The 19,214-nt window shown below is 36.0% G+C and overlaps 2 protein-coding genes across 3 annotated transcripts in view; both read right to left on the bottom strand.

The window, feature by feature from the left end:
• Positions 1 to 767: 767 nt before the first annotated feature.
• LOC110465954 (ras-related protein Rab-11A-like) lies at positions 768 to 5,444 on the bottom strand. Its single transcript, XM_021522169.1, has 6 exons — positions 5,111 to 5,444; positions 4,647 to 4,758; positions 3,075 to 3,158; positions 2,455 to 2,648; positions 1,975 to 2,055; positions 768 to 1,570 (listed from the first exon to the last, which is right to left on the bottom strand). Exons 1-6 carry the CDS (start codon positions 5,211 to 5,213, stop codon positions 1,431 to 1,433), a joined length of 714 nt encoding a protein of 237 aa, XP_021377844.1. The 5' UTR covers positions 5,214 to 5,444; the 3' UTR covers positions 768 to 1,430.
• Positions 5,445 to 14,621: 9,177 nt separating this feature from the next.
• Positions 14,622 to 19,214, bottom strand: part of LOC110465940 (ras-related protein Rab-11A) — a 13,789-nt gene continuing 9,196 nt past the window's right edge. For both annotated transcript variants that reach the window (XM_021522132.1, XM_021522131.1), the window contains exon 6: positions 14,622 to 17,640. In XM_021522132.1, the coding sequence (XP_021377807.1) occupies positions 17,501 to 17,640 (140 nt within the window). In that variant the 3' untranslated portion in view covers positions 14,622 to 17,500. The remainder of the gene's footprint in view (positions 17,641 to 19,214) is intronic.

Below are 19,214 nucleotides of genomic sequence, written 5' to 3'. Positions count from 1 at the left end.
AACGAGCGACATGAAAGTGCTAAAGAGGTGACATCGATGAGCGACATGAAAGCGCTAGAGAGGTGACATCGATGAGCGACATGAAAGCGCTAGAGAGGTGACATCAACGAGCGACATAAAAGTGCTAGAGAGTTGACATCAATGAGCAACACGAAAGCGCTTGAGAGGTGACATCAATGAGCGACACGAAAGCGCTTAAGAGGTGACATCAACGAGCGATAGTAAAGCGCTAGAGAGGTGACTACAACGAGCGACATTAAAGCGTCAGAGAGGAGACATCAACGAGCGACATTAAAGCGCTAGAGAGATGACACCAACGAGTGACATTAAAGCGCTAGAGAGATGATATCGATGAGCGACATGAAAGCGCTAGAGAGGTGACACCAACGAGCGACATTTAAGTGCTAGAGAGGTGACATCAATGAGCGACATTTAAGCGCTAGAGGGTGACACCAACGAGCGACATTTAAGTGCTAAAGAGGTGACACCAACGAGCGATATTTAAATGCTAGAGAGATGACACCAACGAGCGACATTTAAGTGCTAGAGAGGTGACATCAACGAGAGACATTTAAGTGCTAGAGAAGTGACACCAACGAGCGACATTTAAGTGCTAAAGAGGTGACACCAACGAGCGACATGAAAGCGCTAGAGAGGTGAAATCATTGAGCGACATATGAACGGATATCGGTTACATAATATTTCATGACAGAAACATAAAATGACATTTTAGAAATTGGTACATACATAAATACTGGACTCACAAAAACTCATGAAAATATATTTTTAATAGTTTCTCATTGTTATACAATGAACCGTTCGGTAAATTTAATCACATCCTGTCCTCGTATGGGTACAGACAATTCACGAGGACTATTTAAACTCGTATAACAGTAATTGGAACATGGACTTCAATACATTATCAGCTAAAAGTGAGAGGAATACATTATGTTTTTGTTTCCGTTATACATCTGAAGCAAATGAAAATTCCACTTTCAGAGTTGTCCTTTACGCTCACTCTGAGAAAAAACTAAAACTTTGATGACTTCAATAAATATAATGCTTGCATTCACTGATTCAGTGATTAGAAACAATTAAACAGATCTATGTAACTTGTTTGTAAAAGTCATATTACATTCCATCCATATTGCTGCATCTGTCATATTTCACAGAAATATTGTTTCTTGACAGAAATTGTGTATCACTGAAAACTGTTCTGTCTCATCGGAAAGTTTTCCAGAATGACACTGCGTCTCCGTCCGATATCGTACATGGAATTGAATCCTCTGCTGTACGTCGCAACCGGAAAGTTAACCCTCTCACCCCTATGTAACTTTAGTAAACACTTCCAGGCTTTGATCTGGTTGGGTCCATTATGGTCTTCAGTGATGAAAGTGTTAGGTTAAACCACGAAATGTGAAGGGGCAGTCTCAGCCATTACAACACTTTTTTGGGCGAGGCATAGAATTGTCTGTAGGCGCCACCTGTATTGTTTGTACATTGCTACTGGGCGAGTTATCGTCGTCGTTACTGTCCCGTATCTGTTTCATAGATACTATTTTGTAAATCTCTGTCAAAGTAAAAAGAAGAAAGAACATATTAATGTCATAAATACCATCATTTCTACATGTATGTACTTTTGTTTATATATGTAATCTGTGATATTTTTGCTAAAGCATTCAGTTCATATATACAAAAAAGTAGAAGAGATATAAAACAATCATAATAACACAATTTCCTAAGAAATATTTTAGATATTTGCTATGGATTTTTTTTTTTTATATCAGCTGTGAAACTTTTCTCAAAACCTTAAATATACAAAGCACACAAGTATACGACTTTTATTTACAACGTATTACAATTGAGGTGTTGGAACACAGCATCACTTGTCATTTAAAAAAAAATACAAAGCTTAAAAAGGTATATTTTGACATTAAAAGGAAATAAGTACAAAACGGGTGAAAATCGAAATACCTGTTAATATATTTTGAAATGCTGTTTCCACATTGGTAGAATCCAGGGCTGATGTTTCTATGAAAGACATGTTATTCTTCTCTGCAAGTGAAACAAAACAGTTGAAACAATATAATATAATATTGACAGATGAACTAGCAATCAGGTTGACATCAGGTCCATCATTGGGGGTGTCATTTTTGCCGACAGTCGATCTAAACCCCTAAAACATGTAAAATTACTCTAAACACTGTAGTTAAGGTCCAAATATAGCTGTAACCAATTATCAGGTCCCTGTGATAAATACCAGCTCAATAGCGTCGGAATAAAGGTTTAACTTTATTTTTTCATGCTTATTGAAAACAAGAATTATTTATAATGCAGAATAATCATAGTCCAATTCCCAATGGACCAACGGCGAATTAGCCTAATTTCAACTACAACGTAAGGAACACAGTTTCAAAGTTTCATTTCTGACAATTAAATTTAATTGGCCATTACCTGCAAAGGCCTTGGCCTCGTCTGTAGGCACAGCTCGTAGATGACGTAAGTCACTCTTGTTGCCCACCAGCATGATGACAATGTTATTATCAGCATGGTCCCGCAGTTCCTTCAGCCAACGCTCCACATTCTCAAATGTCTGGCGGTGGGCTATATCATAGACTAGTAACGCGCCAACAGCTCCTCGATAGTACCTGTAAATAGGAAAGTATTCCTTAGCGATGACAATGAGGAATATGCCAAAAAAGGTAACAGCCCCAGGTAATTGGTATGAGTTTAGGCTTTGCAATTCTATACTGGGATATCTTCGAAATGCACAGCCCGTTTGTATTAAATGATAAATAATATGGGATTATGTTATTCATATTGCAGTAACACCTTCAAAAGCAGTTGATGGTTTCACCCATGTCCATGAATCGCTGGTACCAATGTCTACTTGTATCTCTCCCATGCTGACAGGTAGGTGTGAAAATCATGTTATTAGAAGAGCGAATTTGTGTCCCAGCGGACAACTACAAAATGATGGTTGTCTCGAAAAATATGGTTCTGTACACAAGCATCTAATACAGACGCATGCGAATTGTACAGGGTTTGGTTACAACCTTATAAGCCTTACTTACGCGCTAGTGATGGCTCGAAATCGCTCTTGACCAGCTGTGTCCCAGATCTGTGCTTTCATCGTCTTTCCGTCCACGTGTGTATTTCTGCAATTAGAAGAAAATTTCGTTTTAAATAGTTGTATTTCCGGGATAGTGTAGTTCATAATAATAAATATAATATATAACGTCTAGATATCTATATAAACCTTGTAGTGTTGTATATAATATGAAATAAAATATGTCACTTCTAGATATATACAGGGTAGTGTTATATATGATAATAAATATAATATATAACTTCAAGATATATACATGGTAGTGTTATATATAACAATATAATATATAACGTCTACATATATACGTGGTAGTGTTATATATAATGATAAATATAATATATAACGTCTTAATTTAAACGTGGTAGTGTAAAACAATAATAAATATAATATATAACGTCTAGATATATACGTGGTAGCGTTATATATAATAATAAATATAAGGTTATATACATGGAAGTGTTATATATAATAATAAATATAATATATAACGTCTAGGTATATACATGGTAGTGTTATATATAATAATAAATATAATATATAACTTCAAGATATAGATATATACGTGGTAGTGTTATATATAATGATAAATATAATATATAACGTTTTTATTTATACGTGGTAGTGTAAAACATAATAATAGATATAATATATAACGTCTATATATATCCATGGTAGTGTTATATATAACAATAAATATAATATATAACGTCTACATATATACGTGGTAGTGTTATATATAATGATAAATATAAGATATAACTTCAAGATATATATATGTGGTAGTGTTGTATATAATAATAAATATAATATAAAACGTCTAGATATATACGTGGTAGTGTTATATATAATGATAAATATAATATATAACGTCTTTATTTAAACGTGGTAGTGTAAAACATAATAAAAGATATAATATATAACGTCTAGATATCTACATGGTAGTGTTATGTATCATAATAAATATAATATATAACGTCTAGATATCTACATGGTAGTGTTATGTAACATAATAAATATAATACAAAACGTCTAGATATATACGTGGTAGTGTAAAACATAATAAAAGATATAATATATAACGTCTACATATATACGTGGTAGTGTTATATATAATGATAAATATAAGATAAAACTTCAAGATATATACATGGTAGTGTTATGCATCATAATAAATATAATATATAACTTTAAGATATATATATGTGGTAGTGTTGTATATAATAATAAATATAATATAAAACGTCTAGATATATACGTGGTAGTGTTATATATAATGATAAATATAATATATAACGCCTTTATTTAAACGTGGTAGTGTAAAACATAATAAAAGATATAATATATAACGTCTAGATATATACATGGTAGTGTTATGTATCATAATAAATATAATATATAACGTCTAGTTAGCATACATAGTAAAGCTATACATAATGATAAATAGTATAAAGCATATACCTTCTATAAATATACGTGTGAATATTAACTTGTAAATAGTAATAAATGTAACATAAAAGTTGCGATAAGTATCCTTTACCTTGTAGCAACCTCCACGCCAATTGTATTTTTACTATCTAAGTTGAACACGTTCCTAGTCAATCTGGACAAAAGGTTACTTTTCCCTACGCCGGAGTCTCCCATAAGTACCACTGAAAAACATAAACATTCATTGTTACAAACATTACAATCACTGTAGTACTGGCAGAGACTTATACTAGGCAAGGACCGGCTCTTCATATATCATTTTACTCGATCAGTGATTATATAAACCTGATAAGTATTAGGAAAAATCCAAGATTGTTAATTACCGTGGTGATGAATACCAATCCAGAAGATAACCATACTTCATACAATAATGACCCTCGTATTAATTCTCATTGAAATGACGTCATGTCTTTTTGTATCCTTTCCTCAAGATTTCTGAGATTTGTTAAGTATTTTTTTTCTTTCTGTGAATATAACAATTTCATTGATATGCTGGTATCCTTTTATACTACATACCTTTACATAGATAGTCAAAACCATCGTCCATGTACGTGCGGTCCTTACTAAAGCGAGACTTGTGACCACAGGCTGTGCAGCTATAGCTCTTACCAGACATCATAGGCTGACGAAATGTTCTTTCAAGATGTTAAAATGCTATATATAAATACACGAAGTTAAATATTAAATGTTTTAGGGATTTTTTAAGAACATTACTATTAATTTACAATATGACTCGAAATATCTCGAGGCTTGGTAAAGTCATAAAGCAGTTCATCAAATTAGTAGTAGGAATTTAAGCTACAGGTGTGTATCTGTCCTCTTTACAGCGTGCGATTGTAAGTGAAGTCCCAGAGTCCTTGTTTTATAGCGTTTAGTTACTCCCGGTGACCATTATATTTATAAATAAGCACACAGTAATATCAAACTCTCGTTCCGGTCATGTCATCGTTTGTTGATAAACACAGAATGACTCATTTCAATTTTATCACAGGTTAAAAATAGATATTACTTATAGTGGCTATAAGTTTTAATATAGGTAGCCGAAGAGGCGTAACAAACAATCGAATATTTGAAAAAAGGGCATAGTATATAATAAATAGACGAAATGAAAAGTACACAAACTTTCATAAGTTAAAATAAACGGACGTAGGATAGTATTGCCAGTCACACACATTGATGTGACACAAACGGACATTAATTTTGTAAACACTTTGTAAAATAACATGTTGATTTTAAAGTTACCTGTTTATATTTGCGGCTTCCTGTTATGCAAAACCGTCTGTCCGTTTAAGAAAAATTGCCAGTTCATTTTTACCCGCTTTACTTTTTGTTCTGCTCTGTTCTAAAACTCTCTGTTTTGTTTTGTGTGTGGATCTGTTTTATTTTTGTTTGTTGATTATGAAATACGTCCAATACAAAACAGCCTGTTTGTTAGTTTGGTGTTTGTTTGACAAGGAAATCTACCCCTTCGGCTGCCCCTAGCTACGTAGATACATCAACACGTACGTCCATGTATATCCACAGATATACAAACAGTTTTGAATAGGGACCTTGAAACTTTAAATAAATGGGCTAACACTTGGCTTCTTACTTTCAATCCAAATAAGACGGAAATTATTTTCATATCAAATTCAAATGATATAGATGAAGATCTTGAACTGATTTTTGTTGGAAATATTTTGAATTTTAACAGTATGCATAGGCACCTTGGAGTTACATTCAATTCAGATGCAAAATGGTCAGATCATGTAAAGTGAAATCGATAAATCGGTAATGAAAAAAAAAATTATTTTGCAAAAACTCAAATATATGTTGAAGCGGGATGCTCTCTTAAGAATTTATAAAACTTATATATTACCAGTTTTAGAATATGCATGTGAGGTTTGGGATGGTTGTACTCTGGTCGATTCTGACAAGAATGAACGTGAAGTAGCTAGAATAATTATAGGTTTACCGTCATATGCTAGAAATGAATCATTATATACAGAAACAGGTCTTGAATTCCTTTCGGATAAAAGAAGAAGACGAAAACTTCAGTTAATCTACAAAATGGATAGGCATCAAACCCCGAACTACTTAACAAATCTACTTCTCTACTACTAGTTTATCGTTCTTGCCTTCTTCATTAAAAATGTGGAATACTGTAGACTATAATATTAGATCCACGTCTTTCTCATCTGTCAAATCAGCTCTAGTCCCCAACATACCATATACAGGACCCCCTCATTACCTACGTGGTGACAGAAAACTAAACATTCTTCATACCAGACTATGTCACGAATGCAGTCCTCTCAAACATGATCTTTACCGTACAAACTTGGTCCAAGACTCCAATTGTATAAATTGTGGCTACCATTGCGACAATGCCTATCACTTCTTCTTTGAATGCCAACCTTATACAAATGCTCGCACTGTACTTTTTGATCATATAAATAATTTAAATGTACATTTTAACGTTGAGATTATTACTGTTTGAAATGAAAATCTGGCTTTGTATACAAATTGTGATGCATTCAAACAAGTGCAAACTTTTATTAGATCCAGTGGAAGGTTTTAACATGTTTCGATTATGAACTTGACCTTAATTTTTTATTTGTATGTGTTACTTTAAAAATCGATTCATACTACTATGAATTGTAATTGACAGTCTATATAATCATCTGTTGTTTTGAATTATTGTTGTTAGGAGATGGCTTCATAAGTTGTTATAACTTGTGCTAAATCCTATTTTCCAATTCTGGTTAATAAAATATGTTTAAAGTCAGTTTAATTGACCAAATAACGTCGACTCGTCAACCACGGAGAGACGTTGTTTTCTCGCGCGGGAGTAAATTGAATGTCAGTTTTGCCAATTTTAAACAAAAAGTTTATCGACGTAAAGTTGAATGATACTCCCGAGTTAACGCTCACTTTCGCTCTCTGCACCCCTTGAATATGTCATAGCAAAATTGAAGGTACTTGATTGGTCTCGGGTAAAGAAACCTGACCTATCGCTAGGCTGATACCTGTCCTTTAAAGATTACAAAGGATTGAAAAAGTCAGTCTATTGTACCGTTATGCGACCGCGAGATTCTTCTAATGTACACCAAAGGCACAAGGTGGTGCACACTTAACCTTCAATTCTGCCACAACATATTCCAGGGGTGCAGAGAGCGTTAGTTAGGGTAACCCCTGGAGAATCGAGGATGGTATTGGGCGAATCAACACAGATGATAGACACCTCTTTACGGTAGATGGGGTCGTGTGAATACTGACTACAGGGACACCGTCCTTGCTGCAATCGACGAACCGTTTCTCATGAACAACGGGCTTTTCACAATGATAACGCTGGACCACACACTGATCGAATATAATAAGATTTTGATAAAAGTCGTTGCTGTGACCGTGTCTTAGTCCAGATTTGAGCCCTATTTAACATCTGTGTGGTGAACGTCGTAATAGCGCCACAGTAAGAATGGCAACGTATACCTCAAAACGTCATTCGGCGTTTGATCATATTGACGCAGAGGTGATGACTGTGATCAGTGCTCTTACTACAAATTGAGCAAGACGGTGAAATGATGTTTATAGTGTCGTAACATTGCATTTTACCAGATTATATATATATATATATCAACAGAATTTGACCCGTTCGTGTGAGTTTTTCCATATCTGATATCGATAATAATCACAAACAGTTCCTTTTACTTTCAGTTGAAACATTTCGTTACACATTGCTATTTGTTAGGAATTTAAGATGTTGTATACACTTTGTATAGTGTATACATTGTGACATGCAGTGTCCTAAGCCTATATATCACATTGTTCCACAGCAGACCTAATAAGTGACTACCTATGAAGGCTGTGTTTAATAGTCTTGAAATGAAATATCAATACAACGACTTAACAGACCCTATGACTTTCAGGGCCTTCGATGGAATCGGGTGAAAATCATATTCGTAAAGTTCGCAAGTTGTTCTGATCTGTTAGTTTTGATTTTTAAGTGGCTTTTTATTACGGACCAAGAGACCAAATATTTCGGCTGGTCTTGCAAAACAAAAGCAAGTTGAGAATAGGTATTACATTTCAGTAATTTTATCCTGGGCAGAAAAAGAAACACATTCTTCGAGTGATGCAGAAATACTAATAGTAGATTATTTAAAATTTCATCAAAACACCTTCAATTTAAAATTTCATCAAAACACCTTCAATTTAAAATTTCATCAAAACACCTTCAATTTAAAATTTCCACCTATACAAGATTTCACATAAAATTTGCACTGATTTGAAATTTTACCAAGGGAAGGTCAATTCGGGAATTTCAGACGTTTGTGAAACAGAAATACTTCAGGTTGCATCCAGATGTCTAGACAGTTTAAGAGTAACCGTAAATTGACCGAACATATTTATTATTTGAACTTGATGTTAAGGTCTCTGTGACCCTAATACAGTGCAAAATAAACGCCATGTGGGTGATTCTAATATATAACTGAGCAATGGTTTACAGGGTGGCCACGGTGGCCAAGTGGTTAGGGCGTCTGATATTCAGTTACCACAAGCCCTCCACCACTGGGTCGCGGGTTCGAGACCTACGTAGGGCAGTCGCCAGGTACTGGCCGTAGGTCGGTGGTTTTTCTCCGGACACTCCGGCTTTCCTCCACCACCATAGCTGTTAAGGATCCCCGTCCTAGCCAGAGCAAAACACTAAAGAATTCCGACATGCAAGCCCAAAGTAAAGTCGGCCGTTTTAAATGTAAACTTGACGCATTTACTTACAGTAGTAACAACAACGATATTCAATACCAACTGCTAGACCACGACTATGCGACGAAACAAAGTGACACTAGATCACACATTGAACAGACGCCGACTACCGAGGCCCCTACTACTGACAATTTTACTGATGAGCTGACACCGACGTCCGATGAGGATCCATCCAGCACTAGTGATCACGAATACGCCAAAAACTGTTTTAACCTGGTCGCAGGGTAGACGAGTGGTTGAACTCGCGGTGTTATCTGAATACCTGGACCAGAAAGGTTGTAAGGAATGCGGTACTAGGCTACGGTTATGCAATACCCAACAGGAAAGACATTTTGGCCTGGGAAGTATTTTATACATACAAGATCACAATAGTCAGGATTATATTATATATTTGTTATTACATGTATATGCCCAATAGGCCTATATTTCAAGTTCATTTTTTATATTACTAACAACAGTATTATTTTCACAATGCGATATCTTTATACCACAATATCCTATGTTGTTATTTGTACATAATGTAAAAGTTTATAATTGTTGTATATAGTATGATTTTTTATATCACAACATAGTATGTATATCCCACGCGAAGCCATAAATTGGCATTTTTTAGCTTGGGTCGTACAAAGGGGACTAACTCTTATTAGAAATGTATTATTGTTGTGTAAAGTATGTGGAACTTTGTTATTGTTGTTCATTGTGACATTTTTGCTATGACACCGTAAAGTACATTGTTTGTTATAATGTTATTCATACACAATGTGCAATTTGTTTTATATTGGTTATTACATTTGAAGTAATTTTAATGGTTGGTAATGCCTACTGTATTATATTCGTATTTAAAAAGGGCTATATTGTATGTTGTAAATTGTATATATGACTTTTTGTGATTTAGAATTATTATTGGGTACAAATGTAAGAGTTGTCTCTCTTTTTTTGTTCAGTTTTTTTGTATCTTTGTAATTTTTTGTATAAAGTCCGCAGGATATTAATTTTTTGTCATCTATATTTTCTTTTTGTTGTCCTAAACGTGTTGCATTGGCACTCGGCATTTTATTGATTCATGTAATGGGCATTTTTGTATGTTTTAGTATTATTGTTAGAAAATTACTAAAAAAAAATGTTCATCAATATTGACATTGTTATTATTTTTTATGTGTAATATTTCTAATAAACCATTGTTGCATCAAATATAATGTATTTTGTTCAATTGGAAAATTAAATTGAAAAACAATTGAAATGTCATAATTTCCCAAAAAATCTGAAGAAACACCACAAGGTATGGGTTATTGTTCAGAAATGATTTGGTTACGCAATAGCGTTGCCGTAGAAAAACAAGAGGTCCATGGGCCTTAACGGTCACCTGATATATTTATACAGAGAGTTGATTTTGTTTTTTACAAGAACAGAAATATTATTCAAAGTGACAAACAAGAGGCCCAAGGGCCTTAACGGTCACCTGAGTCCTAAAGTATTTATTTTGTTGTTGAAATATGTACTCATTTGAGTAAAAAAAATATTCAGTATAACGTTAACTTAAGTTTGTCAGGACCATGAGCTGATCATTCCTAGACCGATTTTCAGTTAGATCGGCCTATTAGAACTTGTTTTTAAGTTTGAAATAGGCATTTTAAAAATAGCAGCCATGGCAGCCAAATTGTATTTCTGATCGACCCGAAAAATAACAAAACTTTGTCAGGACCATGAGTCGATCATTCCTACCAAGTTTCAGTTCAATCAGCCTAGCAGAACTTGACTTTAAGTTTAAAATAGTTTTTCAAAATGGCGGCAGTGGCGGCCATATTGGATTTCTGACTGACCCGAAAAATAACAACTCTTTGTCAGGACCATGAGTCGATCATTCCTACCAAGTTTCAGTTCAATCGGCCCAGCAGAACTTGACTTTAAGTTTGAAATAGTTTTTCAAAATGGCGGCAGTGGCGGCCATATTGGATTTCTGACTGACCCGAAAAATAACAACTCTTTGTCAGGACCATGAGTCGATCATTCCTACCAAGTTTCAGTTCAATCGGCCCAGCAGAACTTGACTTTAAGTTTGAAATAGTTTTTCAAAATGGCGGCCGTGGCGACCATATTGGATTTCTGATCGACCCGAAAAATAACAACACTTGGTCAGGGAGATGTCAGTAACCTTCCCATGAAATATTAATGAAATCCCTTTGCCAGTATTTCAGCTTAAGTTGAAAATGTAAAATGTTAACAGCACGCATGACGACGGACGAAGACCATAGCTAAAGCTCAGGTGACCTAAAAACATGACTGAAAAGGATTTGAAACTAGATTCTAAACAAGGGAAATGAAGAAACTTTAGCACACTGACTCCTTTGGGCCCCACCCTACAGTCCTTGGGGGTAGGGCTGGTGCAAAAATGTTCAAAGTATCAAACTGTCAAATCAGGGTTATAATTCCTATCAAGTTATTCAAATGTAATATTCAAAGTATCATTTGCCATTATAAACCATAATAAACGTTGGTCCAAAATGTGATTTCCTTATATAAACTTTAGTAAAGTTTACCCCCTCCCAGGAGGAAATGTGAGACCCTAGGGTCAAGAAATTCACAATTTTGGTAAAGCACCTTAAGACCCTTCCATCTATGAAGAGTATTTGATTCTACCATATCTGGGTCTTGAGAAGAAGTTTTTTGAAATTTTAGTCAATTTGACCCTTTTTGGCCCTGCCCCTCAGGCCCCTGGGGGCTGGGGACCAACTCAGCCACTATTTTTGTTGACCTTTGGCCATCGAAGGTTTCTGCAAAATTTCATTGAAATTGGTTCAGGGGTTTTAGAGAAGAAGTCGAAAATGTAAATTGTTTACGGACGCACGATTTGACACCGGACAAAAGGCGATCGCAATAGGTCACTAGAGACTCAGGTGATCTAAACAAGAGGCCCATAGGGCCTGTATCGCTCACCTTGATATCTAAGCAATCATGGCAGAATATTCTCCAAATGAGATCCAAGGGAATATGCCAGACCCCAAGGCCAATCCTTGTAGCATATATATCTGTATTCAATTTTTCATGCCCAGCAATTTTATGTATGGTTATGGGGTGGGGATCTCAACTGTTTCCAAGCTGTGACGCAGAAACTAGGTCCCTACGGTTGTGGCCAGACCCCAGGATCAATTCTAATATCATGACTGCATTTGTCTCTTTTTGCCCAGCATTTGTATATATAGTTTTGGGGTGGGGATTTCAACCGTTTCAAAGTTATGACCCAGGGGTTAAGTCTGCAAGGGTGGGGCAAACCCTGGGGTCAATTCTAATATCATGACTGCATTTGTCTCTTTATGCCCAACAATTGTATATATAGTTTTGGGGTGGGGATCTTAACCATTTCAAAGTTATGACCCAGGGGTTAAGTCTCCAAGGGTGGGGCAGTCCCCAAGGCCATCCTGGAAGCATATGTGCATTCATCTCTTTGTAATCGGCAATTGTCTATATGGTTATAGGGTGGGGATCTCAACTGTTTCCAAGCTGTGACTAAGAAACTAGGTCCCTAGGGGTTCGGTCAGACCCCAGGGTCTATTCTAATATTGTGACTGCATTCGTCTCTTTATGCCCAGCATTTGTATATATAGTTTTTGAGTGGGGATCTCAGCCGTTTTAAAGTTATGGCCCAAGGACTATGTTTCCAAGGGTGGGGCCAGACCCTAGGGCCATCCTGGAAGCAAATGTGCATTCTTCTCTTTATACTCAGCAATTGTATATGTGGTTATATGGTGGGGATCTCAACCATTTCCAGGCAATAAACTTTTTTTGGTCCCACCCCTTAGCCCGGGGGGTCAGCCCCACCATTTGTACAATTTTGAATCCCTGCATCCCATGAATGCTTTTGATTAAATATGATTGATATCCAGTGCATAGTTCTACAGAAGAAGTCGTTTATAGCAATCAAGCCAAATTGCCCCCTTTTTGGCCCCGCCCCTCAGCCCCCTGGGGGGTCAGCCCAACCATTTGTACAATTTTGAATCTCCACCACCTAGGGATGCTTCCAGTCAAATATGGTTGATATCCATCTCTTAGTTCCAGAGAAGAAGTCGCTTAAAGCAATATAGCCAAATTGCCCCCTTTTTGCCCTACCCCTCAGCCCCCTGGGGGGTCAGCCTCACCATTTGTACAATTTTGATTCCCCACCACCTAAGGATGCTTCCAGTCAAATTTAGTAAAATTCCAATCAGTGGTTAGGAAGAAGAAGTCGTTTAAAGAAACTGTTGACGGACGGACGCCGGCCGGCCGCCGGACGGACGGACGACGGACGCCACGGTATGGCATAAGCTCACCTTGGTCCTTCGGACCAGGTGAGCTAAAAATCAATGCCTCATTACATTTTTAGGCGGAGGGATGGGGATCCTTAATAGGACGTAATACCAAACCAAACCCATGGTTTCAAAGACTGGACAATATTTCACTGAAAATGTTGCACGTATTTGAGATTATAATCTGTATTAATCTGTCATCAGGGCTATTCCAGGACAGATTTCATATGTTAATGCATCGATTTTACTGTAACATACATATTTCAGTGTTATTCTTAATTTAGTGCTTTTGGGGTTTAAAATATTGCACAAAATAATGACAGCAATTTCTGTATATTGTTTCTATTGCATATATAGTCACCCACTAAGTGGGTGCATCAACTCATACATGTAGAGACTTGATACAATTTGATAATGCACAAAAATTTGTGAGGGCTAAAATTAAATAAGTACATTATAGTGAGGTCTCCAAAAAAATTGTCTCACACAAATAGTTCTGGAATAGCTGTCTCTACACAAATAGTTCTGGAATAGCCGCAACTGTGTCTACACAAATAGTTCTGGAATTGCCGTAACTGTGTCTACACAAATAGTTCTGGAATAGCCGTAACTGTCTCTACACAAATAATTTTGGAATAGCCGTAACTGTCTCTACACAAATAGTTCTGGAATAGCCGTAACTGTCTCTACACAAATAGTTCTGGAATAGCCGTAACTGACTCTACACAAATAGTTCTGGAATAGCCGTAATTGTCTCTACACAAATAGTTCTGGAATAGCCGTAGTCGTCTCGACACAAATAGTTCTGGAATAGCTGTGTCTACACAAATAGTTCTTGATTAGCCGTAACTGTCTCGACAAAAATAGTTCTGGAATAGCCGTAACTGTCTCTACACAAATAGTTCTGGAATAGCTGTGAAGCTGGAGACCGACGAGTCCTTGAATGAAAATGTAACATAACCAAAAACTATGGTTTGTGAAAGAAAAACAAGCTGACTCGTGTATTAGCTGGTGATAAGATATACATTTGTACAAATTACATACATACAAGCATACAATCAGGACATCTTCTTCAAAGTTTATCAACATAATTCATAATCATAATAATGTTTCGTAGCTGTACATATAGATTAAACGTAGTCTCTGAGAAAAAGCAAGGGAAAACATAAAAACAATTTCTCGACGGAGGATGGTGTGAAGCCATATATAATCAGATAATGGTCCGACTTACAGGAAAACAACACAAGTCTAAGACTTGTACATTTGTCCAACCCCATTTCACAAGTGCAAAATCAATAAACAGAGTCTAATCTGGTTGTATACATGAATCACATATATTGGACAGAAGAATGTTTTTCAGAGTAAATTTACAAAACCTACTTAAACACATTTATACCCCAGTAGCTTCCATTTGATGCAAATCACAATAGTAATCCTCACAAAAATAGGAACAACAGAAAGACAACTCTGAAAAAAATTGATCCGAAAAATAGAGATCAGACTTAACTCATTCACCCCTGAAATGCCATAATGGACTATTCCAACCTTTCAATTGGACGAGTTCAAATGTGTCTTCAGGGGTGAATGAGTTAAAACGTTTATAACACATCTTTCCTGGTACATATCTACATAACTAGGAGATGAATGTTGATGGTGTAGAATGGCTTTATCATCACATTTGACACAAGAAATGTGTCTGATCACGTGTCTGAATCAATTGTGCTATTCTTCTGGCAAATAGATGTTTACGATTTCCCTGGTGTTGCTGCTACATGTAGGTAACACAACTTTATATACGAACTGCTGACGGTGAAACTACCACTTCTATGATTGTACAATGTTCTGGTGGTCAAGGCGTCATGACACAGGTTGTTTCATCTCTTTGTTATTTTACTACAAACCCTTGAAACATTGCCGTAAATCACTATTTCTAGGAATACTTATCATCATGCTCCAAGCAAAAAATCTCAAGGTTTAAACTCATGAAATTGACCAACACAATTTTATCTCGTTTCTTTTCAACTGTTTGTGAAATATTTCAACAAATGGCCTACTCTCCCCAGTTCACATGAAAATAATAAAAAAAAAGAGAGAAAAAACAAAAAAAGCCAACAAAACACTAATGATTAATGTTATGAACATGGCCACCTGTGCCGTTTTAAATTACACAACAAAGTCTTGTCTATGTGATGTTTTTCGCTCCGACACCATTTTTTTCTGCTTCTGTGACAAGTTTCACCTTTACAGAAGTGACAGCCAAAAATGAAGATGGTCTCTTATGCGATGGTCCCAAGAACCAAACCATTAAACTCCTTGCTAACAGGAATAGGCAACACATGTATAAACACTCTGAGGCAGTAAATTACACCTCTATACAAACTGATATTGACAGATGGACAGTGCGACATTACAAAAGTACAATCGACTTTCCAGCTGTGGTGAGCTGAAAACCTTGGTTAACCCATAATGGACTCATCCATATCAATGCATGGCAGAGTCTACTAAAGTTATACATAGGGGTGAAACTAATAAAAATTGTGCTATCAAGACAGAAACCTTCCACTTGTGAAATGTAATTAACCCTACAGTAGTTATACAAACTTTCACACTAGCACTTCTTGCGTCCACCACTATTATAATGGGAATAGTTCTTCCCACTACATTAAAAGGTAGTTACCACTGTACAGTAACGCCAGTGTTTTCCCGGGCTATTACAGCTACATGCACCAATCCAGTCAATAAGTAAATAAAGAGCTTCAAAACCATTGTGTATTATAGGTCTGTTCCTCTGGTAAATGGTTTGTAGAAAATGTATTTTGAGGAGTTTTCTATATAGACGGCGCGTCCACCAGTATCTAGCTTTTGGTCAGAGACATGTACCAGTTTGTATTTCTTGACTAGATGGCATTCTTCAATTATTGGGGAGAGCATTGAAATTTAAACAGTACTTTGTAAGTTTGCCCCATATGAAAAACTAGTCTTCAAAATTAACCATCATAATTAGGAAAGCAAGTTTCACATACAAAATAAAATCTTTTTGGGTAAAAAATGATACCTTTATTAAGAATGTTTAGAAAATTTTGGGATTACTGTGCAACACTAAGGTTGTAGCCTTATATGGCTTAATCCTGTTTATCTACAATAAGTTGCTGTACCATGGTCAGACACGATACACAACATACGGCATGGTACGAAGATGCGATCACAGTAGTTCTCAACGCATATGTATATATATATATTTGCTCCTCTCAGAATACTGGCAAATTTTCCTCGTTAAATTTCAGGACTACACAATCACTGATATTTTCCGAGGAAATTTTCCCAAAAAACTTGCACACACTTCCATTAAAGTAACAGAGAGATGCGTTTTGATCCTCTGACTTGTACAGAGCTCAACACGTCCCTCCCAAATGAATAAATAATGATATTTTCAGTTTCCTTTATACATGTACAGAAACTGAAAATTCAAATTTCATATTTCCTGTACACTCATACACAGAATAATTAAACACCTTGATGACTTCGTGAGGAAATATGATAACTATGTTGTCATCTGTCGTTCCGACGATCTTTTTGACCCCTCTATCACCTCTTCAGTAATTAAACTACTTGCCAAAACATTGATGTCATTTTTGTATATATATCCCTTTAAACATTTCATCCCTAACGCTGTATCTTTTCTGATATCACTTTAAAATAAAAAAATCCAAAATATTTCCTGTATCATTGGAAATTGATCCTATTTCATCGGAAACTTCTCCAGAAAGACACTGCGGCCCCTCCTTGGACTCTTCCAAATTCCCTCTGCTGTATTCAATTGGAAAGTTAAGTGAATGTTCGGTCCCCTACTTGTGGATGTAACCACGAATTAAGAGGGGCAGTCTCAGACATTACAACACTTTTGTGGGCGAGGCATAGAATTGTCTGTAGGCGCCACCTGTATTGTTTGTACATTGCTACTGGGCGAGTTATCGTCGTCGTTACTGTCCCGTATCTGTTTCATAGATACTATTTTGTAAATCTCTGTCAAAGTAAAAAGAAGAAAGAACATATTACTATCATAAATACTATAATTTCACCAGAAATGTTTCAAATAATTGCTACTGATTTTTTTTTATATTAGCTGTGAACTTTTGTCAAAACATTCAATATGCAAAATACATTTTGAACTATTTATGAAACTTTTGTACAACATATTACAATTGTACATATATATACAAGAGCTATTGTAAAACAACATAGTATTGTGGGCACAAGACCTAATTTAAGGACTTCCTACCCTTTCGTAATACACATGTGTTTCTTGTTATATTTTTGTGTCGTCATTTCCTTATTGCGTATCGGGCATTCCATTACCTTAGTGTAAATTACAGTAACACCGGGTAAACAATAGTACACGTGCGTGACAGTGATATGTCAACACCCGATATCAAGACTTCACTAGGAAATGTGTAATCACACGTACTTCAGAAATAAAGCTTATGATACAAAGATATTTTTTAACTCACAGGAATACACCGACACAAGATCAGACGACTTCAAGAAGGTGAAAATAGTGGTTTGTAAAATATCAAGATCCCTATAAAATGCAAGGGCATCTGCGTGCACTTGATAACGGCGGCATACCATGCGACAGCCTATGGTATACCATGCGTAAGCGGGCTATGGAATGATGTCCAAAGTGTACATGATTGAGAATAATTTCACTCTATAAAAGACCAGTAAATTGACAATTCAATATAGTAATTTAATTTATTTCCGTCATTTTTGGTATAGTAAAGAAAATAACTGTCATTGTATAAATTCCATCCCTCTGCAAAAAGTTTTTTTGATTATTTTTTTCAAGGTAGACAACTCTCATCAGGATCAAAATTATTGTAAAATGTAAAATAAATGAATTTTAAAGACTTTTTGTGTATCTGGTTCAATTTTTCACTCTTTTTGTATGAAAAAATGTTTTCTTTTAGCTTGTATATAGTAACTTTTATCCATACAATTAAAATAACAAGAGGCCCAGAGGGCCTGTATCGCTCACCTGGATACCTAAGCAATCATGGCAAACTATTCTCCAAATGAGATCAAGGGAATATGCCAGACACCAAGGCCAATCCTTGTAGCAAAGCTATATTAGATTTTTCATGCCCAGCAATTTTATGTATGGTTATGAGGTGGGGATCTCAACTGTTTCCAAGCTTTGACTAAGAAACTAGGTCCATAGGGGTTCAGTCAGACCCCAGGGTCTATTCTGATGTCATGACTGCATTTGTCTCTTTCTGCCAAGCATTTGTATATATAGTTTTGGGGTGGGGATCTCAACCGTTTCAAATTTATGACCCAGGGGCCAAGTCTGCAAGGGTGGGGCAGACCCTGGGATCAATTCTAATATCATGACTGCATTCGTCTCTTAATGCCCAACAATTGTATATATAGTTTTGGGGTGGGGATATTAACCATTTCAAAATTATGACCCAGGGGTTAAGTCTCCAAGGGTGGGGCAGTCCCCAAGGCCAACCTGGAAGCATATGTGCAATCATCTCTTTATACTCAGCAATTATATATATACGGTTATAGGGTGGGGCTCTCAACTGTTTCCAAGC

Source organism: Mizuhopecten yessoensis, unplaced genomic scaffold (genome assembly GCF_002113885.1).
Source record: "Mizuhopecten yessoensis strain PY_sf001 unplaced genomic scaffold, ASM211388v2 scaffold11109, whole genome shotgun sequence".
NCBI lineage: Eukaryota > Metazoa > Mollusca > Bivalvia > Pectinida > Pectinidae > Mizuhopecten > Mizuhopecten yessoensis.
The sequence above is the reverse complement of the archived record's forward strand: the minus strand, read 5'-3'. Positions and strand labels throughout refer to the sequence as shown.

Bases quoted from the DNA above. Each gene is read 5' to 3' on its own strand.
- LOC110465954 (XM_021522169.1), bottom strand. From the start codon at position 5,213: ATGATGTCTGGTAAGAGCTATAGCTGCACAGCCTGTGGTCACAAGTCT. The intron at 3,159-4,646 runs GTAAAGGATACT...TTCTAATTGCAG, and splicing joins GGCGTGGAGGTTGCTACAAG to AAATACACACGTGGACGGAA. The intron at 2,056-2,454 runs GTAATGGCCAAT...TTTCACTTGCAG, and splicing joins CGAGGCCAAGGCCTTTGCAG to AGAAGAATAACATGTCTTTC.